Source organism: Ruditapes philippinarum, unplaced genomic scaffold, assembly GCF_026571515.1.
Source record: "Ruditapes philippinarum isolate M1 unplaced genomic scaffold, ASM2657151v2 ctg483_1_1_1_1, whole genome shotgun sequence".
NCBI lineage: Eukaryota > Metazoa > Mollusca > Bivalvia > Venerida > Veneridae > Ruditapes > Ruditapes philippinarum.
In genome coordinates this window covers 384,411-412,232 of record NW_026855476.1, presented here as the reverse complement: position 1 = coordinate 412,232, position 27,822 = coordinate 384,411, and the positions used below count along the sequence as shown (strand labels likewise).

At 32.5% G+C, this 27,822-nt stretch overlaps 1 protein-coding gene across 1 annotated transcript; it reads left to right on the top strand.

Moving 5' to 3' along the window:
• Positions 1-3,735: 3,735 nt before the first annotated feature.
• On the top strand, positions 3,736-26,716 carry LOC132743486 (aspartate aminotransferase, mitochondrial-like). The gene is made up of 10 exons (XM_060732003.1): positions 3,736-3,895; positions 16,328-16,484; positions 18,265-18,393; positions 18,762-18,892; positions 19,253-19,340; positions 19,964-20,032; positions 20,752-20,938; positions 21,500-21,665; positions 23,025-23,175; positions 24,090-26,716. Exons 1-10 carry the CDS (start codon positions 3,813-3,815, stop codon positions 24,210-24,212), a joined length of 1,284 nt encoding a protein of 427 aa, XP_060587986.1. The 5' UTR covers positions 3,736-3,812; the 3' UTR covers positions 24,213-26,716.
• The last annotated feature ends 1,106 nt before the right edge of the window (positions 26,717-27,822 follow it).

The following is a 27,822-nucleotide window of genomic DNA, read 5'->3' as shown; positions in this document are numbered from 1 at the left end:
CATTGATTTCTGTTGATAAAAAGCACACGTAATAATAGCTTTATCAGACACCTCATCAATACATATTGAAATAAAGTGAAGAGAATGGAATATTTTACCTCATGTATATTGTATTTAATACCGCATGAATAACAAAATTGATACTAAGTGGCTTATCCAGAACTAGCCTTCAAGTACCTACAGAATTCTATTGTTGTGCTGTTGTTGTTGCTGCTGTTTTCGTTTGTTTGTTGGTATTTTGTTGTTTTTGTTGTTGTTGATTTTTTTTGCTCTTCTCTTTGGTTGAAATTGTTTTTATTTATTTATTTTTTGTTGATGATTTTTTTTTTTTGGGGGGGGGGGTGGTGGTATGTAAATGTTATTATGTTATTTAAATGTTCACTTGTGCTTACCTTGACAAATATGACGATGGCTTCATTTATCTTAAATTTTCTAAACAAAGACTTTATGCTTATTTATAACCTAAAGAAATTCGGTGATTTGTTTTTGGTGACTACAAAAAAAAGAGTCCTGTAAAACGTCCCATGTTTAATGAATACCATTAAATAGTTGAGAAATGTAGTTTTTAGTAATCCTTAAGGCCGTTGTCCGAATTACACTCTCACTTGGCGGCAAGGGTACTGTACATTATCATTATTAAGATTGCTTATAATATGTCCATTGTTATGTTGATGTTTATTGAAGGCCTTGTTAACATTATATGTGTTGTCTCTAATGCTTTGATGTATGGTCTTAATAGGTCTCACCCCGGTACGGAATTAGAAAGTAGCCTAGTTTAAGTTCTCTCTAGTTTGATTGGTCTTAATTAAAGTGTATTTATTGCATGTGTGTGTAGTTTTTTTGTGTTATAGGATGACTTTAAAAGTTGTTTTTTGTGTGTTCTCCAGGAACTCATTTGTTGGCGCAAGGATTAAAAATGTACAACCCACCAGCAGTCAAGAGTTTTCAAAGTGGTGAATTTAAACAGTGTTACAACAGAATGAAGATTTCTGAAAAAAGTAGATGGCTAACATGTTATATTTTGGGCCTCATTTGACTTAGATAGTGTTGATGTTTAAAGTTGAAGACAGTATATAATTCATCAAGAACAGTGGAATTGGGAATTAAACCTCGAATGTGACTGATTTACTATAGAACAAAGAATACGAAAATTCACTAGGCCGACTCCAATTAATAAGTTACAGTCGTTAAATATTACATTCTTATTTCGTCTTCAAATTGATTCTTAATTCATTCTGAGATTGACTCAAAATCTCAATATTTTAAGGCCAATGTTCATTGCAATGGTTTCAGACATTTATTTATTACTTTCAATACGGTTTGAAAATCAAATCATCACTATCTTTTGTTAATTATATCTATAACAAGTACAAATGTTGCTGCAATGCAGCAATTGAGAAGCTCCGCGCAAAAAAATGTGCTCATTACAGATACCTTACCAAATTATTCCTACGCACAGGTCATGTTATATTCAGATTAGGTACTATTGTAGATTTTTTCCGAATGTTTTGTAAACCATTTTTTGCATAATTATACTTATCTTATGCACTGTCCATAATTAAAAAGAGGGGGAAATTTTTAATATAAAAATGCTTTCACTGATGCCTACCTGGTAAGGAAAGTAATTCCATTGAATACAAACAAGACTTGTAAATGTTATGTGACATGACTGTACTGTGTTCTGTTTGTGTCACTAGTCTACTGTAGTCAGTAACAGAAGATGATAGAAATATCAAAGTCTGTTATAATTTTAACAAATATACAAATAGTAACAAAAGGGACTAATATTATAATATAGTAATATTACATGCATATTTTTCATGTCAAATTAAAAAAAATGGTTTCTTTCAATACTGAAAGTAGAACACACTCTGGAATGAAAAAATGGGATGAATTTCAAAAAGACCAAATTCAGGATTTTTTTGTTTGTTATACACGCGTTACATGGTGATATAGTATTTATCAATATAATAGAAGACTGTTACCTGCATTTTAGGTAGGTATGAGGAAATTCACTAATATCATATTCGTGCGAGACAAAGATATGAAAGCTATTTGGCATTGGTAATATATAAAAAAAACTATTGTTAATTAATTTTTAGGGAGATCAATATATATTTTTTTTGTTGAATTGCTTTACAACCATTCATAAAAAACATTACACTTCATGTTCAAACTGCAGATCAAAGTTTCTGTTGTTGTCATGATATCTATCTATAGCCTATGCTTAAGGTGATTCCGCTTTGACAGCCATGTTTGTTTTCACTAAAGTCTGTCCAAAGTGAAAGTAGGCCAAAATTCATATAACAACAAAGCTCTTATTGTAAAATAATGAACCATTTGAAAGTACACTTCCAGGTTTATATTTTAAGGACGATTTTTGTATTTTCTGCAAAAATAGCATTTGTTTGCACTAAAATAGACTTTAAACTGGACTTTGCCATTCATGAAATGTGCATAAAACTTTGCAACAGAATGTTTTTGGTCTTCAGAAGTGTAGCCCATTCAAGGTAAATTTCTTATTGTTATCATTTTTATTTTTGTTTAAAATAGTCTTTAAAACATAGAATTGGAAGTGTACTTGCAAATGGCTCATCATATAACAATGTGAGCTTTGTTGTTATATGTATTTTGGCCTACTTTCACTTTGGACAGACTTTGTTTAAACAAACATGGCTGAGAAAGCAGAAACACCTTATTGAAGGTCCATCCGCTCGTAAGGGTACAACATGCAGACCCCCCGAGCATATCACCAGTCATACCACTAACTTTTTTCTTTTTCACAAAGTGGCATACTGTTCCAATGACGCATGTATGTATGTTAATGCTTAATGAGGGTCCATCCGACCTTCCGGGCACAAAAAGCAGCTTTCGCTGTCGGGTACGGACCCCGGACATGTCACCAGTCATGCCCTTAAAGTGACGCGTGTGTGTGTATTTGCGTTTATTTATACTCGCCACCGGTTGCCCATATGGGCGAGTCCTCCAGAAGAGTATTAGTCATTTTATTTTTTTGGAGGATAGTGCAATTACAGATACAGAAAGATGCCCCAATTCCAGAAGCTTCTCCTGGTTCTTTAACGTGCCAAGTGTTTAAGCACCCATACACGGGACCTCGATTTATAGTCTCATCCGAAAGACTGATTAGTAATTTTAGTTGGCCAGCCCGGGAATCGAACCCACAATGTCGAGATTGACGCAAAAGAAATGTAACATTATATACTAAAGTTTAATTATTTCAAAACAACCAATATATCAACATGTTATTATTAAACATTTAATTTCATAAATATAAATTAAAAATAATTATCAAAAGCAAAATTGTTAAAATCTTTTGCCTGAAATCTTCTTTATATTGACAAATTCAATCATTAATAGTATACTTGATATGCTGTGGGTAAATGTATTTCAAAATGTAACAAATTATAATTTCATGTACTACTTAAAAAGGGAAATACAAATATGGCTATTTATAGACAGCAGAACTGCTTTCCGGTTCTCATTCATTAATATGAGATGCTGCGAATCACCGACGGGGAAACCAATATAGAAATCGAAAGGAGTTCTTGAATGCAGATTTACTTTTAGCTGTTAATCGAAAGGATTTATTGCTCAAATCCGGGCCCATGGACAAAAAAAATAGTAAACACAAAAAGCTCCGCGCCTGTGGGCGCGGAGCAATGACATCGATTTATTAGTCTGACCCAAATAATTTTTAGCGGCGCGGAAAGACGTAATGTACAGGTTTTAGTGTATTCGTTGAGGACATTCGTATTTCTCTCCCTTTACTTGCTCTTCAGCGACCTTGAATTATGGCAGCGCTCAGATCTTCACGTTCAGTTTTCGGAAGTCTCTTGCAAAAGAACTTATGTCCTGCGATTTCTGCAAGGGCAAGGTATATCTTCATTATTTAATACATTACTATTCATTTGAATATAAGCTTACTGTGCTACATAATAACAACGTAATTTATTATGATCAGATGATGACCTGCTGCAAATTTTATTTATGTCAAAAACTGTGACCATGCATGCATGTGTTACATGAAGGAGGTCACGGTATTGAGTTGACATTGACAATTATTTAAATACAGCTATTTAACGACGTTAGGAGTTGCTAACAACTTGTATTGGCATAATCGATTGATTTCTTAGTAACTAATAATTTAAGCAGGCTGGTGAAAATGCCCCATCGGGCTTATGTCATAAAAAATCATACAATTTTCTAGAAAAGAAATAAAGATATTTCTTTTAAACTTTGTTTGTTTATTGAGAATAATATTTGACATAAACAGAAAGAAAAATATTTGGCTACTGTCACTTTTGTGAGATTTATTTCCCTTTTTTCATGTTTTTATAACACATAATTTTTGAAGACCTTAAAGAGTAAATTACATATGCAAAGTGTAAAACAAAATGGGTTAAATAACTTCTTTATACTCTTATTCATTGCGCCAACACCTGTCAGCATTAGTGATGGAAATCGGATGAAATTTGTCCCAATCGATCATCGGTTCAATCGGATGGGACATAATCGATAACTTTTCGATTAAAGTCGCGTTAAAAAGAAATAGGGAAGAAACATTTTACAGTTTTAATCCTATATAGTTAGTTATAATTTTAAGAAATACATGTAGATTTAATTTTCCAATGGATGTCAAATAATAACATTCACATCACATTATATATCTATTGTTTACATCACGTATTGATCCTATTCAACTCCAAATAGTCTCTGAGATAATTTTTTGCGATCGGCGAGGTGTTCCTAAAAGAAAATTAACGTCAGAATTAATTCCCTTTGATACTTTAAACATTTTCGACGACGTCGCGGAACAAATATATGTGAATCGATTATTGTCGCTTTACATAACAGTAACTGATTATCGGCAACTTGCGACAATCGGAACATCACTAGTCAGCATACATAATATTTCATTTGGTTTTCAGAGAATACTTCAAAGTATAATGTTCAGTGTCAAAGAATTGTCAAAATATAAATGGCAGAAACAGAATATTTAATCAAAATATATACAGTCTACTCCACTTATAACAAGATCGGTTTTAATGAGGTACCGCTTATAACGTACATTCTACTTTGTTCCGGCCTTTTTCCTTCTATTTCCCATTCATTTTATATCGTTAATAACGAGATCGGTTTTAGCGAGATATTGGTTACAACGTACATATATCCGCCGCACAATGCATATTTTTCACAAGTTATAATGAGGACTTGCGTAAAGCGCGTCGCCTGCAGTCCAGTGTTGCATCTAGAATTTCAAAATTATGGGGGATTGTCCCCCACTCAACTGAAAAATGTGGGGGATTTGAAAAAAATGTGGGGGACATACATTTACCTTACACTATGACTTATCGAAAAGAATTCATTTATTTTACGTTCAGGCATTTTTGACAGCTATCGTCCGCTCAAAAACGGAAGTAGAAAAAATAAAATATTGACGAATACTACAAAACACGCGCGAGATGACCCAGTCGGCTGCTACACGCGATTTAGTACGTATTTTAGTCATTACCACGAGTGAAAACAAACATGGCTGAAGCTTTCAAGATACGATGAAGATAAACTGAATTAAGTTAAAAAATCGTCAGATGCGCGACTTGGCGCGCGTTGACTTCATTAAAATGCGCGATCTGCATAAAAAATGCGCAAATCGCGCAATCGCGCGGCCTAGATGCAACACTGCAGTCTTACCAAAAAATGGTAGGCAATTAATGGGAGGGATCAATTAGAGAGTTATCGATGGTTACTTTTGCGCTACTGGCTAAATTGTCCTATAGGTGATGAAATGTTATCACGATATGGTTTTGAGTGATTAAAACAAATTTAAAGGCTATTTCATTACTCTTATAAAATACACTGCATTTTAAAGACATTCATCACATGGAAGTTTAAAATGGATGTTGATAATAAAAATCGAAAAGGTTGAAAAAGGACTTTGTTCTAAAGCTGAGCTTGCGAGAAAACATGGACTAGCATCCAGCACTCTAAAAAACAAAGAGTCATCAAATCTAATTTTGAGAAAAATTTGTTTCAGTCTAGTTGGAAGCGATTCCGTTCTTGTGAATACACAAACATTGAAGAAGCTCTTTTTAAGTGGTTTTCGTCAGCCCGTAGCACAGGGGTACCTATCACAGGACCAGTTTTAGCTTATAAGGCTGAATCTTAAGCCGTAAAATTGGGACTTTCTGATTTTAAAGCATCAAATGAATTTATAGAGCGTTTCAAGGAGCGTAGAGGGATTGTGTATAAAAATGTTTGTGGGGAAAGTAATGCTGTTGATGACAATATTGTACAGTCATTGAGAGAGAAATTGCCTAGAATCATCGAACAATATGAACCTTGTAACATTTTTAATGCAGATGAAACTGGCTTATTTTACAAATTGTAACCTGATAAATCATTGCATTTCAAAGGTGAATCATGTAGTGGCGGGAAAATATCAAAAGAAAGAATTACAGTAATGCTTGCCACAAACATGTCTGGAACTGACAAATTAAAACCTTTTTTAATCAGCAAATTCAAAAATCTGTGATGTTTAAAGACTGTTAAAAGCCTTCCAGTCAAGTATGAGCGTGGATGACAAGTATTTGTTTGAAAGTTGGGTACGGAGAATTGACAGGCAGATGCGTTTAGCAAACAGGCACATTTCGCTCTTTGTTGATAAATGTCCAGCACATCCGGATATAAACAGACTGACAAACATTAAGCTAATGTTTTTGCCATCTAACACAACCTCACACCTACAGCCTTGTGACCAGGGTATCATTAAAGCATTTAAAGTTTATTATAGAAAATTACTGGTAGATTCGGCATTGTTCTCTTTTGAAAATGACAGTCAATGAACCCTTGCAGCATGGCAAATGGTTTCAGAAAAATGTATTGTAAACTGTTTTAAAAAGACTGGGTTTGAACATCATAATCAGTCCGTCGGGAATATGTTTGCCGATGATCCAGAGGGAGATATCCCATTGAACCAACTTCGGTTACTTTTCCAAGAAAATTACCCAGATACCTCTTGTCGATGAATACATGAATGTAGACAGTGATGTTACTGTGACCGGACAATAACTGACGATGACATTGTCTAGGAAATTAAGTGTAACTTCTCCCAGATGACTATGAGGATGACGATGAAACAATGGACTTGTGTGACAATTCAGTTGTCAGTGTTTTAAACACAATGGATGCACTAAAAACATGACGTAGGTTCTGTGAGTGCGAGTCTGACATTAAATCAGATACATTCTCAAATCTTGCGAATATAGAACAAGTATTGCAAGATAAAGTGAAGACATAACAAAGACAATCTAAAATAACAACATTTTTTATGTGATACTTGCTAAATTTTACATGTATGGAATTTTTTTTTTTAACCTTTTCCCTTATAAAGACCTGTTTTGACGGCTTTTTGTCCCCCCCCCCCCCCCCCCCCCTTTTATTAACATGTATTCGTAGATATACATGCTATAAATAGAGCAGAATAAAATTACAAGAGTTACCTGCCTTTATAATTTTACTCTTCAAAACGAAGGTGCACAGAACCGAAAGTAGAAAAAATGGCTTAGCGGTGTTGAGTTCTAAAATTATTCTTGAGGAACAACGCAGAGTCCTGACAATCTCGTTGTATCCGGAGTGCACTGTAGAAAAAGGTATTTGCCCAATAATCTAGAGCAGAATGAAGTTGTTGGTCACATTTCTATTTAGAATTTTACATTACAATATAATTTTTGTAAACTTTAAATATTTTGATTCTAGAAAATGGGAAAAAGGGAAATAATTCTAAGGAAATAAAAGATAACCAAAATATTTTTATTTTGATTTGTATCATATATCAATGCTTAATAAACAAAACAAGTGAGAAAGAAATATAATATGAAATTAGGTGCTACCTATGGCACGGAAAGCTCCTATGTATTATGATTTTAGCATAACATGTTAAGTGTACATGTAAACCAGATCTTTTTTGCAGGTATTTTGTACCATAAACAAAACGAATAAATTGGTGGTGTTCAACCTATCATCAGAACGTAAAGGGGGACCACTGCGCATGCGTCGGCGTTTGGAAAATCCCGTCCGCCATTTTTGTTATTCTCTAATCACAGTTGTTGTTGTAACGTTATTTTTAATGTGCTTACAATGTATTTATCAAAAAGGATAGGTTAAAGTAATTTTTTATATTTATAATCGTTACTTTAATTCTTATCAATGAAATGCAGGTTTATTATCTGATTCTGTACATCATTCTTTCACCGGAAGTGTTACTTATCATGCGTCTGCTAGCAATAGTCTGAATAATGTAGACGCTCATTAAAAGCGCTCTGATATCTATATTTAGCTCAAAATGATTTCAAAATGGCGGCGCCCATTTAACTAAGGATTTTTTCACAGTTCATTAGGTATGGGATATATATTTTTTTGAATTTTTCAGTTAGTTTTAATTAGATTTCATTTGAATTGATACGCGTCATACATGTTATCTAAGAGCGCTACAGCTCTCGCGGGGCCTTTGCGTATTAATTATATTTCTTGAAATATGATATTTTTATGTCTAAGCCCGATCGGGCATTTTCACCAGCCTGTTAAAAGGTCGCGGAAAATATAAGTAAAATCTTAAAAAATGTTAACATTATAGGGCCTAGAGTATTTTAAGATTAAACTCAATCCATTTGTAAATTGAAGGTTTAGGTCAGGTTGTATAAATATTATATTGTCTCTTCTTGGAAAAGCAGCATCATATAAAAAATTGCACTAAAAAGCACAGACACTTGGGACGTGGAGCTCAAAACACATTTAAATTCCAAACAAAATGTATATTTGTCAATCCCAGCACATGTACTTATCATACATATAAAAAAAACTTAATATAAGCTGTTTTGATTAAGTTTAATATTTTAACATCTTTAATAATGTACAAGATAAAATGTTCGCTGGAAAAAATCCGCACGCCTACCGTCAAAATCACCATGTATTTTATTCCATTTCCAATGTTTTCAAATTCTATCTATCTATCTTCCATTAATGTCAAACCCCTCGCGGGGACGTAGACATGACTTAAGATTAGTCACCTCAGAGAAAGCTATGAGATACAAGGGAATCCAGGAACCAGTCCATAGCTCTTTAGTGGAGCGGGAAATAAGGTCTCTCCTGTCAAAATAGTGCAAATTGTGATACAAGCATGAAACTTTCAGGAAATCATCTTTAGACTATAGACATTCCAAAAGTGAAGTGGGCCCAAAAATATCTCTGCTCATCCAAGATGGCCGCCATTTTCAAAATGGCCGCCTATAAATTTGACGTTCATAATAGCGCATTCAGTGATTTTTTTGTACAGACCTAATACTTACACTTAAGCATGTATAAAGGTTCTCCTTTACAAAAATTCAAATCTTGAACAAATTCCGCGTTCATACTTCTTCAGAATTCAAGATGGCGTCGAATATGGCTGCCGATTTTATGCAAAAATTAATATATCTCTTTTGTCATATAATTTGTATCACAAATTATACAAATTTCGATAAAAAGTGTTTAAACATATCAAGAATAATCATATTATTATGTAAACCAGAATGTAAGTCAAACTTTTTAAGTTATTTATCCAAAAAATATCTTTAAAAATATTAAAGAAAAAGTGCTAATATTTGCATATTTCTCTAACATGGTTTTCTAATAGGTCGTTGTATAAAACTCAAAAAGTTACTTAGTTTCTTTTAGTGTATATGATATTTAATTAATATTATGTGTTTATTGTAAGCATAAAATCTGTAGGTTATATATTTTGTCAAAGTGGGTTGGGTAAATTTATTTGATAATTGAAAAACAAAAACAACAAAGTTTGTAAGTTAATTTCATTTTTTTATTTTTGTTAAACTTTCTACGAATTTTTAGGAAAATATTCACTGTTAAAAGGTTATGGTTCTTAAGAAATTTTTGTCTTCATTCAGGCCTAGAGGGTGTGTTAAAATATCAGTAAATTCACATACATTCATGTGTAAACAGTCAATTATAAAATTTGTTTGCAAGATATAACTTGTTTCAATATTCTTAATATTATCAGTTAATTGTAACGATAGTAGACTGAATATACATCAACAAAACATGCGTTAAATATTGTCTTATTTACGAATAAAATTAATTCCTTCACAACATATATTACGAAAAAGATAAAAATCGCTTTAAAGCCAACACAATGAAAAAATGAATTTTGCATGATATATCATAGTCTTACTGAAGCAGTCTTCGAAATAAACGCCAGTCCGAGGCCCGAGGCCACTAAATTAAGCATCGGTCTGGTGATTATTGCAAGGCTGGTGGTCCGACGGGCCAGCAGTTTTTTGCCATGAAAAAATATTATAAGAAAAATTCATCAAAATAATGAAGTAGGGTTCTCTAAAAGATTGATCTTTTTGCCTTTTTTGCAAATGAAATCCATCAATTCTGTCCTAAATGTTCATAACACAGCGAAAGATGTCTGAATTGTATTGAGTAATGGAGGCCGCCATTTTTTTCTTGGATATTTTCCGTACCGCACCGTACACTTAAGAAATTAAACCATTGTTTATTATTTAGCTATGATTTTGTGATTATTGAGTTAAGTAAATATTTTGTATTAAAGTGATTTGTTTGAAGCAAAGTGCTTTGTCCATGTTCAATTCTAGTCAATTTTGTCTAAACATTTGGTCCTTTAAATATTTCAAAGCTGTCAACATATGGCCCAGAATACAAGAAGTATTATGCTTCTTTCAAAATTATCAAGGGAAGCATGATAAAGTGTTTTCGTTTACCCATCAATTTATTACCTATCTATGTATTTGGTCCGGCTAAAAATCAACAGGTCCAGTAAGATTTGAAATTTTACTGGCCCGAATGTCCTGTGCTTTTAAAAGTTTTTCGTGAAGACTGCTGAAGGCTTGTTACAGTACGATTCAAAGTTATATCTACTTTCATATCATTGTAATTAAGTATAATTGAATCAGCACTGTTTATAGAATAACATATCTAGACATGGTATTTTCAAAAGATACAAAGTAAAATTAAGGCGACTGATACATCATATGATCTATGTGTAGTTTAATATGTATATCAATAGTATCGCTTGACCCACATATAGTTGTTGATGATTTAAAATATAAATTAACTGTCTGTCAAAGATTATTCAAGTTTCATGTTTCCCATTAAACAATCCTAGACCACTCGCCTAAGATCCACTGCAGGAAAATTGCCATAACTCTTTAATACAGAAGTAAGATAAGATCATGTTAGAAGTATCAATTTTTTTTCACCACATACAGTTATGATTTATGAACTACACGTATTTGTAAAGGTTGCTTTACAGGAAACATGCCCAATATCTAGGTACTCAGAACTGTTTCACACAAATACTCATATTGTTTTATTAGTCCCCTACCGGTTTAACCGGAGGGGACTTTAGGTTTACCCTCCGTCCGTCTGTCTGTCTGTCCGTCTGTCTGTCAGTCCGTCCGTCCACAAAACTGGATCCCGCGATAACGCAAAAAGTACTGAAAATATTTTTATGAAACTTGATATATGGATAGATGGCAGTATGGAGATTATGCACGTCTTTTTTTTTTCTTCCTATGTTGAAAATTCTGGTTGCTATGGCAACAAATAGTCTGAAAATATGGCAAATTTAACACATAAACTGGATCCAGTGATAACTCAAAAAGTACTGAAAATATTTTTATGAAACTTGAAATATGGGTAGATGGCAGTCTGGAGATTATGCACATCTTTTTCTTTTCTTCCTATGTTGAAAATTCTGGTTGCTATGGCAACAAATAGCCTGAATTTCAAGATTTCTGATTTAAATTTTTCAGCTTTTTCACTATATGTTCTTTATTTCTTAAGGTGTTTACTTCAAACTTTAAATATAAGTTTCTGGTCATCAACCACGTCATATGTGACAAGGTTTATAACTCTAGCACAAAAAATATCAGTATTACCTCCCTTGAACTTAGATTTTTTAGGGGAAAAAATGTTGTCTTTTTTAAATAACTTCTTTATTTCCTAATGTATCTACTTCAAACTTCATATATATGTTTCTTATTATCACTCGACATTTTTGAGAAGGTTAAATACTCTAGCAAGACTATTTCCAGAATTATGTCCCCCTTGAACTTAGATTTTTTTCGAGAAACTGGTATTTTCACTTCAACATCTTCATTCCTTATAGGATTTACTTTAAAATCCCACATCGTAATAATATGACAAGGTTGTATAAACATAATTTCCTTACTAAGCATGGAAACTTAACACATTACTGTGATATAGACAAACTTATTTTATTATGTTTTGTGGTTGATATTTTCAAATACAGACTTCATCCTCAAATTCATTATAAATGGCAATACACAGGAGTGTATGACAATTAAAGAACTTTTTGAGGGACCGGTAGGGGACTACTGTATTGCCCGCAATACTATCAAATGCTTGTTCCTATATGAGTCCATTTAAACTTAGAGATTTGGTCCTATGCCAATAATTTATAATTTTTATAGAGGTATCACAAAGTAATGTTTCATGATAATTTTTCTGTTCTGTAAACTTAAGGAACAGAGAAGATTTTTAAGACAGTTTTAAGTCTATGCAAACATCAGTAACATACCAGGGAAAGCCATTTTAGACTGCAGGAGCATGATTAAAAGGCCTGCCAGAAGGGGCGCTTAGTTTTGAAATACTTATATAGGAAATCACATGTAAGTCCTCTTTTGCAGATCTACAATGCATAGAACTTAGATATTCAACATACCGGTATGTTACATTGTCTAGCAGAAAATAGAGTGAAATAAGAATCCCTAAAGAAAGCCCAACGCGGCAAAAAGACCTCTTTAAAAGTTACATAAAGCGCTCTTTGCGTCACTTAGTGTACATAGATTTTACATAGTAAAAATGTTTAAAAAGTCTTCTCAAAAAGCAAAATGCACAAAGCATAGAACATAGATACTAAGCATGAACAATCATCTTGTGTCTTTAACAAATTAAATGAATCTTGCTCATAGAGCCACCCGGGTTTATAGACTTGTATAGGAAAACACAATAAAAACTTCTAGTGTTAAACTAAATGCATAAAATTGTATGATGCTCCTGCAGTTAAAATGGCTTTGAAATGGGTATCACTTATTTTACACAGACTTATGTAATAAATCTGTATTCTCTAAATCTACAGTACCCGGATTATAGACATTAATTATGTATCATCATAATCTTGTAATACTCTACAAATATTTGATAAATCATGGACAAGATGGTCAAAATTTATAATGCACCAGGGGTGACTAAGTTTATATGGACTCATATAGGAATATTAATAGTTATTTAAGTCCTCTCTGAGAAACTTGATATTAGGCTGTTTCTTTTAAAGCAGCCGAATACAAATATTTCACAAATCATATATGTTATGACAAAATTGATACACCCAATTACCTACGTTTATAAAGAATTATGACCATGTTTTTCTTTTATAATTATCGGATGAATTGACCCCACCCACTTTGACAAACTATAAAACCTACAGTTTTAAGGTTTTCTTACATGTTTTCTTACAAACCCCTATTTTTAATTGAATGACAAATAAGAAATAGAGTAACTTTTTTTGATTTTGCATATAGATTAAGAAAACCAAATTAGATATCTTACAAAACTTTACTTTCATTATGATTTACATATGATTTGATAATTTCTGTTGAAACTGTCATGCCACTTAAGTGACTAATGAATTTACCTTATATCATTTGGAATATATAAAATTTTAATGCTTTTATTGAATAGTTCAATGTATTTTGGTATTTAAAAAAGTATTCACGCATTAATGATGAATAAAACGTTTGGCAAAGATCTTGTTATATTTCTAGCTGACATCAAGGAAGATGTTATGTTACTGACAAAATATCATTTTAGTTTACAAATTCAAAGATAGTGAAAATTGATGTAGTGGAACATATAATAGTAAAATTATATCAATGAAACAGTAAGATTTACAAATGTTTTTGGGGTTTTATGTGCGAAATCACTTATATATAATGCATTTGCGCATAAATTGTCAAAATTAAATGAGAAAATTGCCCATGCGTAACTTTGTTATATGTTTATTTGTACATTAGATATTTTCGTGATAAAACGCAATATTATTCACTTCAAAATAAATTTCACATATACCATACCTCAACTTTAAATTAAAACCGTGATCAGATATGATGTTATTGAAGCAGATGTATTTAAATAATTAATCTTATTATATGATCTAAATATAGCTGCAATCTCATTGGTCCAAACAGTAGTCAACAGAACTTTTTATAAAATCATATTTACTGGGTGTAGTATCATATTCACTGGCTGAATTGGATTTTCCCAGTCTAAAAATAGATTGAGACTCATATTCAATGATCATACACCGGAGACTGTTAATTACGCCTGTTAATTAAAAAATAATTATTGCTCTTTTTTCTTTATGGCATATTTCTCGATTAAAATATCAATACTTTACTATTATACTTAAGGGTTACACCGCAATGATGAGTATAAACTTGAATTATTTTTGTATGCGCAGCGTTCGCGTAGTCGTTGCACGCCTAACACGTGCGTCTTTCTTCCCGCGCTTCAAAGAGGCAAACTTTGTACATGTATAATTATAAGGTTGCACTTTGTGATTTTTTGAATTTCTTAGCCTATTCATATAATAAAACAATTATTGACTAGTGAACCATTGAATATGATGTGATATTCACCGGCAGAAAGTCATATTGACCTCGGCTATCGCCTCGGTCAATATGTCATCTGCCGGTGAATATCACATCATATTCAATGGCTCACCAGTCAATAATTGTATATTAATTCATTGAGCTTTAATAGAAATAATTTGGTAGGATAATTTCACCTGAAATATTTATTGCATATTTTTTCATTTTATTTGCAAGTACTTTTTTTCTACTGCAGCATTTTATTGCCACTATGTTATAAACGAACAAAAAATGTCATATCATCTGGATATCCTGAGACCTTATAATATTATGTGATTATGAAAAGACATAATTGTAATGAAGGAAGGAATATAGTATTTGTTAAAACTTTTTTCTTGTTTAATGCGGTATAGCCAGTTTTAACTTTCGTACCTGCTATATAACTTATTACCTTCATATATAGAAAGTTACTGATTTTTTGTTTTTTGTAAAATGAACTAACTAACTCCCTCTGTCAATATGTCAGGATATTTTGTAACTTAGATATACCGTTTTAATAGCTTTAAATCAAAATTTCAATATAAATACTGCTGCACCATTGTCTTATACACATAGCTTGTCTAAGGAAAATGGCGGACTTCTCAGACATCTTAGCATGAAACTGAAAACGATCGCCTATTAGCTTATCTGTAAGACCCCTGCCAGCTTGATTGACAGGCGGCGTAATGTCAATTATACTGTAGAAATTATATAACAAGTTTGCATAAAATTGGCGGCCATATTGGACGCCATCTTGGATTGACAAGACGTATGAAGCGGAATTTTGGAAGATTTAATTTTTGTAAAGGAGACACTTTAAACATGTTATGGTGTAAGTTTCAGGTCGTTACAAAAATTTTGACCGAATGAGCTATTTATGTACGTCAAATTTATATGGCGGCCATTTTGAAAATGGCGGCCATCTTGAATGAGCAGAGATATTTTTGGGCCCACTTCACTTTTGAAATCTACGTGGTCTAAAGATGATTTCCTGAAAGTTTCATGCTTGTATCACCATTTGCACTATTTTCTCAATTTCCCGCCCCACTACTTATTGAATAGACCCCTTGGTTCTTTTACATGCCCAGTGTATAGCACTGATACATGCGAGGATTACCTGGATTTCTTACCAGTACACCTCTAGTTAGCTGGGAAACACTGAAAGTGTCTCTGAAAAATCCCACGGGTGTTACCCAGGATCGGACCCGGGACCTCAGGAGTGACAGCCAGTGGTCTAACCAACTGAGCTATCGCGCCACAAATTATCCTTTTGTCCATTGAGAATCCATTGTGGAGAATAATATCTTCTGTGTAATTGGACAAAAGGATTATGTCAAAATATTGGAAATGGAATAAAATACATGAAACAAATAACCTTTAGATAATTATACAGAACCTTTAATTTGATTGGTTGCATAATGGATTATAATAATAATATGTTGGGATGAAACTAACTAATATGCAAGATGGCTTGTCTCTTTTATACATTGCAGAATTATATTTTTATAAGGCTACCTTAATGCAGTTTGTAATCACAGTATTTACATGTTTTTGGTATGTGTTTTTGCTTTCAGTTCAGCATGGGCCAATGTACCTATGGGGCCACCAGATGCCATTCTTGGTGTCACCGAGGCTTTCAAGAAGGATACCAATCCAAAGAAGATCAACCTGGGAGTTGGTGCATACAGAGGTGATGATGGGAAACCATTCATACTGGAATGTGTGAAAAAGGTATCTCTATAGCTGCTCTAGTATTTGATGATGATGAGCTGTTATATGAAATATTAATCATTTTTGAGGCCTTTTTTTCACAGGTAGAGGAAGTGGCCTTACTCTTAGACATCTTAGTCTTAAATTGGTGGAAAAATAACACAGTATTTTGTGCATAAGTGGGAGTTAAAACTTAGCTAAATTAAATTTTAGGAGAAAATTGCATGTCAGATTTTCAAAGAATTTCATGAGATGAAGCATTCGTAAAATTTAATATCAGATACCACTGAATATTTTAAATTTTATTTATCATGTTTTGGCAAAAGTAGCTCATGTAGTCATACATTTTGCAGTAGGTTCTGGTTTTGATTTTGCCAGCTGCTGGGGGTTAAGATAAGCATTGCAGAATGATGTACAATGTTTATATAAATGTCTATGATGATTGGAAATTTCATTGGCAGTTACTAGTGCCCATTCCTAGAACTTTCAGAAGCTCTGTGGTACATGTAATCTTGAAGTCTTGTTTGCTGAGATACTTTAATTATATCTAATACTCAAATATAACATAACTGAAAAAACAACAACAAAAAACAACAACAGTAAATATAAAATCAGGTTCAATAAACCAGATATACATGTATATTGTCTTGATACACAGGCTAGACTGGAACTATTAAAGGTGATTTGTTAATTTACTGTTTCCTACATGTTTCTGTTAACATCATAATTATTTAGTTTGGATGGTTTAGAAAGTATTTGTATTTTCATTTTTTCAGCATTAATATCTTATCATTTGACAGTGAAAACTTTTAGCACATAAGAAAAGTAATAACATGCTGGATAATTTTTTAAATAACTACAAAACTTTTTAAATGCATTTGTCTTGTTTAAGTACATTATTTTAATAGCATAAAAAAGCATTATGAAAATGCACAGCTTTTTGAAATCTTAATATTCAATTCCTATATAAATATAAATGATCTGCATGAAATATTTTTCAACCACTCATACGATAAATAAGTATTTAGAATTTTACGCTGCAAAATATCCTCATTTATTAGGGGTGTAATCAATTCAGTTGATATTGGAGTATCAACGATATTTGCAATCTGATTTGATATTGATTCCATATTTTAAATATGGGGTATCGAATGCACAAACATTTCAAACATTTTTTTTTCTTAAACGAAAATGGAAATCAACGCCAAGATTACCTCCCTGTGTCTCTAACGAATGCTGCCGAATTTCGTTGTAATCTCGCACATCTAATGAGTTGGTGTCAAGACACACCCCCCCCCCCCCCCCCAGATTTTAAAAAGCAAGGCTTTAAACTTTATAGTTACTAGTCATTAAATGTTCAGTGTTCATAGTTTATTTGTCTTTCTTTGTTTTGTCACAAGATTTCAATACGCATGTGTTTAAATATAACTGCATAGTCGGTGTCCTTTGGAAACATTAAAAAAGACTTGAAAGCTAAAATATTGCCTGACAATCAATATATCTCAGTATCGCCGATAAATAATTACCGATACAAAAATCATTATCAGTGTCACCGCTAAGAGTTAATAATGTTATATTTTTCAACTTTCATTAAGTTCATTGCTTTGTAGATATTGAAGTAGCTAGTACAGATATCTGATATGGTTTGGCAAAAGAAGCAAGGAGTAAGTTCTACAGTAGCCTTGACTTTGCCTGAATTTTAACCATATGATGTAAGATGGAAAATAAGACCTTTGATTTCTTGTCTATACATTATACATTACAAACTGATGATATATTTACTATTTGTATACTTATTTAGGCTGAGAAACAGATGTTAGATGAGGGACTAGACCATGAGTATGCCCCTATATCTGGGTTTCCTGCATTTACAAATGGATCTGCTGCCCTTGCATTTGGAGATGACAGCCCAGTTGTTAAAGATGGTTTGGTAAGAAAAGCACTTTCATGCACTTTGATACTTACAAGTATTTAATGAAAAATGTTAAAAAGGATATTTGATCATCGGGGAACTTTCATGCTTTTTTTTAAATTGCTTAATATTTCTATATATGTAAAAAGTATATAGTACTGTTTTGATATTTTCAAACTATTTCTTATAAATATTAAAAAAATAGTGAACTGCAAATTCTTAAAATTTCCTTTCTAAAATTATTTCTTAACAGTCATGTGATGTACATGTATAACTTGAAAAAGTTAATACTCAACCAAATGATGATTGAAATACTAAAGAAATAATCTACCAATAATTTTGTTTGTAGCTAGTGTAATTTTCTCCCTCTTTTTATAAAAAAACAGAATGCCACCACCCAAGGTGTGTCAGGTACAGGGTCACTGAGAATTGGTGCAGCATTTCTATCTAGATTTTACTCTAGCAAACAAATTTATTTCCCCTCACCAACCTGGGGAAACCATAATCCAATATTCAAGTAAGTGTAGATGTGTGGTTCATTTTCTACCATTTAAGTAACTTGTGATATTACTTCGCTTGGGCCGCCAGCATAACACTTAGTTAAAGTTTTGTTTTTACATCTCTTATCTTCATTTAACAAATATCTTTAGCTTTATGATATGATTGCAGAAGTTTTTTATTCCAACACTTTTAAGAGTTGAAAATTGAGTTCCACTCAAGCCAGTGCTAGGTGGATGTTGCACCTTATCATTATCCCTCATGTATAGACTTAATCAAACTGAGTCTGCATCTTTCATGTAATTTTGTTGTGATTAGTATTTCCGAGGGATCACACTTTACCCTAATTTATGTAGATGATAAATCTTGTTGTTTTTAGGGATTCTGGAATGAACATTAGCACTTATAGATACTATGATCCCAAAACTTGTGGATTTGACTTTAAAGGTGCATTGGAGGACATTAGCGTATGTACAGCATAGTTTACATATTCTTTTGCTTTATTTTAGTTTTCACAGTTGTGTTAAAAAAATAAAAGAAAGATTTGAAAATAGAATACATAGGATGCACTTTTGACAGAAAATGATACATTTGATATTATAGTTCAGACAAAATTTATTGAATTACATTTCAGAAAAACTGTTATTGAAAGTTGTTGGTGGAAAATATTGTTATTTGCAAGTTCCTGTTTAAAATAATTTCAAGAATTGTGTTTTAAAAAAAGTGTTATCGTTAGTTCTTGGTGAACAATATTTTGTTTGCAATTTATTGCAAGGTTTTAATTGTTTACCACTATATTGGAAGTTTAAATAAGATATTATAGGATGAGAGTAAATTTATTTTGATACTACATCCATGTAACCATATAAATTGTTAATTTATGACAATGTTTTAAAATATCTTTCTAAGATTGTACACATTAAGCATATCTCATAAAAAATGGATACAAACTTAAGGAGATTTTAAATGTTGAAAGTTAAGAAAAAGTACAAAAAAAATTAGAAGAATTTTCAAATTCAGTGTAGAGTACTTAATCTGACTTTATAGACTGAGTTACACCATGAATATTAAAAAATGATCATTATTTCAGAAAATTCCAGAGGGCTCAGTTATTTTGTTACATGCATGTGCACACAATCCAACTGGAGTAGATCCAAAGGTAAGCTTGTCAGTTAAAAAGTAATGAACCAACCAAGGTAATGAATGCATTATATACCTTGTATATAAGAGGTACTACACTGAAAAATCAAACATGTGAAATTAAGTCCCATAATCAACTTGCCCTGTTTTGAATCTAGAACAGTCCATAAATAGTACAATGGATTTCAGTTATCAAAAAAATAGTTGAGCAGCCTCTTCAGGGAATATATAATGATACCCCCCTATCCAAAATGCTATTTCCTTAATTCATTTAGACTGATGTACCTATGTCCATTACATATTCATGTTACAATACTTTGTATATACAAAAATGAATGATTATTGACAAAATGTTTTGAAATTTACAAATTAGAATGGAAAATCCCCAAAAATTGAGAAGATTTTCCCAAGTTGACCTGGTTCTTTGCTGTGTCTCTAGCAAATATCAGGCAGATTTGACTTAGATGATAGTTATGCTATTCAGGTTTACTAAAGTAATAGCTAAATATTTATAAGTGATTATTTTAAAAGTTTGAACTTTTCCCCAATTTTTATTGAACTAAAATTTCGGCATTTGAAGATCATGCCGTCACCTTAGTGCAGTAATCAGTTAACTCCTTACATAATTCAGGATGAGTTAATCTGTTACTGCACTTAAATGGCACTGTGCTCTTGTGAATGTAATTTACAAATCACCGTACGTACATAATCATTTTACAAATGTTTATCTTTCAACAGCCTGAACAGTGGCAAGAAATGAGTCAGGTAATCAAGAAGAGGAATCTGTACCCATACTTTGATATGGCCTACCAGGGATTCGCTAGCGGAGATATTAACAAAGATGCTTATGCTTTACGATTATTTATCAAAGATGGCCATAAACTATGTCTTGCTCAATCATTTGCTAAAAATATGGGTTTATATGGTAAGTGCACTATATTTTGTTACACCTTTCTGTATGATTTTGTCGCATTTCACAAACAGGTATTTGGTTCATCTGCATTAATTTGCCGACCTTAAATCTTTGTCAGTGTCACTCAAAGAACATCAAAGACGTTGCCGATTTTAACTGTGCACACCATTATGTGTCAATAACACAGTGGCTGTGACGCAGCAGAGCTACTTACTGCCAGGAAAAATTGCATGTAAACTATTGAACTCACTTGTGACATGTACATGTTTGGATAAACATGTGCAATTTATAAAAATTATAGATTTATTTCATGTTTTATTAAAATTAGCAGAGACCGGTTATAATTTTAACTTGCATGTTGGTAATTTAACTTGTTCCGGACTTTGGGCAAGTAAATTATTACCAAGACTCTATACGAGTTGTATATCAAAATGAAATTTAAATCGGCTTGAAGTTACTATCACAATTCAGTTATGTTTAAACTAAATTCAACTGGTTGTTACTATGACAATCATAGATAATCTGCATGCTTCAATCTGTTCTGTTGAGTGATGTTATGTTATTGTTATATAGGTGAGAGAGCTGGAGCATTTACTATTGTGTGTTCGGACAAAGATGAGCAAGCTAGAGTTATGTCACAGATCAAGATCTTAATTAGACCGATGTATTCAAATCCACCAATCCATGGTGCTCATATTGTATCAAAGGTGCTGAATGATAAAGCTCTCAGACAGGAATGGTATGAATCTTTATTTATTTGTGTCAGATATTTGGCGTGAGACATTGCGTAGTGAACCCTCATGGAGATTGTTTAAATTATAGCCCTGGGGTCAAAATTGGTCACACCAGGGGGGTGCGGGGGTTTTCCTTGATTTTCAGTATGTACATATAGTAAAAAGTTAAAAGAACCTCTTGTCTGAAAGTACAAGGCTTAGAGCTTTCATATTTGCTGTATGATATCCTCTATAGGTCCTCTACCAAAGTTGTTCAAATTTTGCCTGTGGTGTCAAAATTGGCCCTGTCTGGGGGGGGGGGGGGGGGGGGCATTGATTTTCATTATGTACACATAGTAAAAACAGAAACTAAAACAAATGTTTTCTAAATAGGAGAAAGCTACAGCTTAGATATTTGACATAAAATGTTGTTTGGTGGACTTATATCAAGATTGTTTGAATTAAACCCTTGGGTCAAAATTTTGCCCTGCCAAAGGGGACAGTGACCTACTTTCTTGTCCTTTGATGTACAGCCATGAAATTTTGACCATGTTCACAGTTTTAGTTGTAAAATTGAACTTGATATCAGGTGACTTAGATTTTGATGATGTGACTTTCTTTCTTGTCCTTTGATGTACAGCTATGAAATTTGAACTATGTGCACAGATTAAGATGTAAATTGAATTTTAATACCAGCTGACCTAGATTTTGACAAAGTGTCTTACTGTGTTGTCTTTTGATGTACAGTCATGTAATTTAGGCCATGTGAAATATGACCTTCACCACCAAATTCACTGGACTCAACTGCATTGATAGATCCCTACTCTGACCTTTTAATTGAATAACAATAGATTTAACCACAAACATTGATACACCGCCTCCGTGGTCGAGGGGTTAGAGTCGATGACTTCTAATTCAGGTACCTCTCTGGCGTGGGTTCGATCCCCGGGAGATGCTTTGGTAGTTTAGCGCGGAGGAAGGTAGTCTAGTACTGGTGTAACTCTCCAGGAACGATGGTTAGGAAACTACCCGCCTATATGACTGAAATACTGTTGGAAAAAGGCGTAAAATTAAACAAACAAACAAACAAACATTGACATGTGCTCTTTTGTTAACAAATACTACACGACTTTTAGTGTTGTATTAATGCGGTGGCATAGCATTTTTCACAAATGCAATCTTGTTTATATTCCTATGATTTCTTAGAAAAAGAAAAAAATATCTTCAAGTCGACAAAAAAAACAGTCTGAATGGGAGCATTTTGCTAGTGCACGATGACGTAGTATCCTACCATTGAGAATTTAGATAGCCAATTTCAAATAGTTTTAATTAAGAAGTTAAGTCAATTTATTGAATATGAAAACTGGAAGAATTGTATTTTACAGGTTGGGGGAGGTGAAAGGAATGGCTGATCGTATAATTACAATGAGGTCACAACTAAGGGATGGTTTGACACGTGAAGGATCCAGTCATGACTGGCAGCATATAACAGACCAGATCGGAATGTTCTGTTTTACTGGACTTAAACCTGACCAGGTAAAATTAATTTTATGTTATTGTCCTTGCAAATAGAGGTGTCATTCATAAATAAATTTTGGTATATTGTTGCATTAAAATGTGGAACATGCAAAACCTAGGTTTTTAGGTCAAAGTGATTGGACCTTTACCCAAACATATCATTTGTGGTCACTGAGGTCAAGTTCTTTAAATCTGAAATTATGTTTTATTGCTTAATTATTAAATTTTGGCATTTGCATTTGATCAAAGTTATTCTCTGCCATGTCGAATTCTGATGAGGGATAAAAGGGTTGTCATGATCGTCTGTTTTAAATTTATACCAAACATTGTTAAAAGTAATAAAAAATTAATCTTGACAGGGACTTTGGATTCTTTTATATGAGGAGCTATCCAGCTGGCTTATAGAGCGTTGATAATTCTAATCGGGGTGCCTGTTCATGCCTGAAATAATGTTCATGTCTTCCTCCACCAGTAAAGCTATTTCAGGGGAGCAGTGGCCTAGTAGTTAAGGTGTCTTTCTCTCAACCTGTGGATCATGGGTTCAATCCCTAATCGAGTCACAACCATGTTTCTTCATATGACACCAGTACTGGTTGGTTCGGGGAAGCGGACTCAAAAGTGATTGATAAAAATTGCAAGAATTTGTTTCACAATTGAGCTTTAATAGATATGTTTAAACCAGTAAAACTGCAAAGTTGCCATATGACGTAATCTGTGTTGATGAGACGTTAAACCCAACAAAATAATAATATAAAAAAAATATTCATATATATTATTTATTCAAGCAAATTCTATTCAGTGGATGTAAAAAATGAACACAATCTGTTATCATGTTGATTAAATACAACTTTTTATTGATGTTGCATTATTTTTGCCTTGGACAGAAATGAATTTATAACTTCATGGTTAATTTATTTATATATTTTTTCCAGGTTGAGAGGTTAACTAAAGAATTCTCTATATATCTAACAAAGGATGGTAGAATATCAGTGGCTGGTCTTTCCTCCAACAATGTGGACTATCTGGCACATGCCATGCATCAAGTGACAAAATAAATTCACAAACAGTAGTGTTAGATGTTTTTTTTAATCCCTCGTAAATTATTTTTGGACTTAGATCTTTTTTGAATAACACTGAATATTGAGAACATTGTTTTTACCTTTTTTGTTTGATTTTTGGATTACATTTTACCGAGATTGAGGGATACGGGGAGCGCTGGAGTGGGGGGTGAATTGAAACATATTTTTTTTTTTTGCTTGGTTCTTTTTAATAGCAGGTTGTTTTTCTGATGTATATTGAATATACTTTAAAAAAAACAGGTTCTAGTTCACAGTAGAGAACATTTTGCAATATCTAGAATTTTCATATTTGTATTTAAAAGTATTTTTCAGTTCTTTTAAAATAAAATACATTGGATTTGACCTAGGTAAAGGTAACAGGTTAAGACAAATCTAAGTGATTTACCAAAAATGCTTATTATTAGTACAAGGAGGAATATGTTTAAATTTTAGTTTCCTTTCTATTTGTTACCTGGCATAAAAGAAAAAGTTTTTTTTTTCTCCTTTCTTTCTTTTTTTTTCCTTTTTTGCTTTTAGTTGTTTAGTCCCAGGCAGTGTATATGTGTAAATAAAGCTGTTCTTTCAAATTTGTTGAAGAATACTGCAGATATGATTTGTATTAATCATGGCATTTCTTGTTTATGTACATTATCACTTACTGCTTACATATTGCAGATTATCTATATTTTATAACTGACACTATGTTTAATTTCCAACCTTTATTTTAAGATTTCGGTGCCAACCAGTAATAATTTTAGTGCATATTAAATTGTAACTGAACCAAATTTAGAATAAGATTTGTTTCATATATTTATTTTTTTACAAAAAAAAAACAACAACATTGAGATGGAATTATTTACTCAGCAACTAGGGTAAAAAATTTATAAGGAGTATATTCAAAATGATTTCATTCTTTCATTGTTATAAGTTTTACGTTTATGCTTTAACCACCATTGTTCTTACTTATCCTTTCAAACCTATAATAAACAGGTTTTTGTAAATGTACATAAACGTATTACAATTAATATCAACTTATGGTTTGTACTGTAATATATATATAACATAACTATAACAATATATACAGATGTATTGTTACAAGAAATTGATAAAAGCATAATAATTTTGAACAAGAGAAGAAGACTGCTGGAATAAATCACTTGGTTAGTTTGATTGGAGAATTTGTCATGTAATAGATGGAGTTATGTAAATGTAAGAATAAAATAGGTATGAATTACGCTGAGTGGTAATGGTCTTAGGACTATTTTGTTAAGCTAGTCAGAGGAGCACAGAAAAGTGTGAAGGTACTGCTGGTACAAGAGGACAATTTGAAGCATGCACAGAGAGTCGCTTTTGTGATTTTCTTTGAGGATTTGGTTGATTTTGGCCATGTGCCATCCATCATCATTCACCACTGTTTCAATGATTAAGTCAAGTAGTTTGGCAGTTATAAACAGAATATTGTTGAATAACTGCAGGTCAGTAAAATACTAATTAATCTTACCTAATAAAACTAACACTGTCTATATCATACCATTCTGTCTTGTATTTAATTAATATCTTGTATGCAACAGATACAAATCAAAATGCTGCTGTTGACATTTACAGCATACTACATGTATCCTCCAAATATGTGATGGTTCTTTTATTGATGGGGCTTTCTTTAGGGATTCTTATTTTCTCTTTTTTACCATATTGAAAAAGCAATTGAAATCCTGTTTGATTACATTTAGGAGATAGAAATTGGTAAATAAGATTATAATAGTGAATTTGTTATCTTTCTATAAGCTATGTTACAGTTATTATAATGTAAGATCATCTATCCATTTAAAGAAATGTACAATATATTGTAAAAATTGTTGAAGGAAAATTATCACTTGATTAAGTTGTTTTAGTATTATTATTTGAGTTTTAAAATTTAAATTCTTTTGAACTTTGAAAATTGTCAGAATGTATGAGCATTTAGTTTGAAAAAAAATTATGAAAGAAAGTTAATTTTTTAACTTGTTAAAGTATTATAAAAGAAAGTTTATTTTACTTAAGAATTATGTTAGAAAGTTAATGTTTTAACTTAAGAGTTTCATATTTGAGACCTAAGAGTAGTGTAACATTTCTTTTGAATTCACCGTATTTTTTTTTTCACCACTATTTAAACAGAGTGAAAAGAAAGTAAATTTATGTTTATTTTCATCAGCTGTCAAATACAGAAATCATATCAAAACTTATTTATTTTATATAATTTCTGTTTGATATGATTTCTGTTGATAAAATAACAAAAACACCTGAATACAATAATTCGGGCATTGTAGATTCTAAATATTTGAAAGCACTGTAGAATAGTTCTTGCCACTTTGATTGTACACTTTGTTTTAGATCTGTACATACAACTTACAAGTGCTAATATTTTATTGTAAATGTCTGCTTGCAGAATATCACTACACAAAAATTTTTATATTGTAGAACTTTCAACGATTAAAGATAAATAAATATATTATAACAGTAAATTATAGTACTTTTATTTCCTAAGACAAGAAATAATTTCCAGTTTTTGCTTCTAAAAAAATTAACTTTATAGTAAAACCGGTGAACAAAGGTCATCTAAGGGAGATACTGAACACGGCCGTTACAGACAAGTGGTCTTTTTTGTAAGTTACCCTGGTCTTTTAAATAAAGGGTTAGCGAAAATTGGCCTTTATTGACAATGTGACCATTATCCAGAGGTGGTCTTTACCCATGTTTGATTGTAGATTGTTCTTTGTCGGGGATTGTTATATAAAAGGCAGACAATTTCAAATGCATATGATTAAATCATTTTTGGCCGGGTTGCACTGGTGCAAACCCGGGTTATAGTATGGTGAATGTTGGGCGGCGGGCGGGCGGGCGGCTGAAAAAACTTTCGTAACAGTTTTCTCAGCAACTACTTATCACAGCCTTTTGATATTTGGTATACAGCATCAACACATGGTCCCATGCTGTGGGATTCGATTTCAGGTCTGTCGCTCATCTACTTCCTGTTTGCCGACCTAGTAAAATTTTCAGCATTAATGGTCAATAGTAGGAAATTTTCGTAACAGTTTTCTCAGCAACTACTTATCACAGCCTTTTGATATTTGGTATACAGCATCAACACATGGTCCCATACTGTGGGATTCAATTTCAGGTCTGTCGCTTATCAACTTCCTGTTTGCCGACCTAGTTAAATTTTGATCATTAATGGTCCATAGTAGGAAATTTTCGTAACAGTTTTCTCAGCAACTACTTATCACAGCCTTTTGATATTTGGTAAACAGCATCAACTCATGGTCCCATACTGTGGGATTCGATTTCAGGTCTGTCGCTTATCAACTTCCTGTTTGCCGACCTAGTTAAATTTTCAGCATTAATGGTCAAAAGTAGGAAATTTGCGTAACAGTTTTCTCAGCAACTACTTATCACAGCCTTTTGATATTTGGTATACAGCATCAACACATGGTACCATAGTGTGGGATTCGATTTCAGGTCTGTCACTCATCTACTTCCTGTTTGCCGACCTAGTTAAATTTTCAGCATTAATGGTCCATAGTAGGAAATTTTCGTAACAGTTTTCTCAGCAACTACTTATCACAGCCTT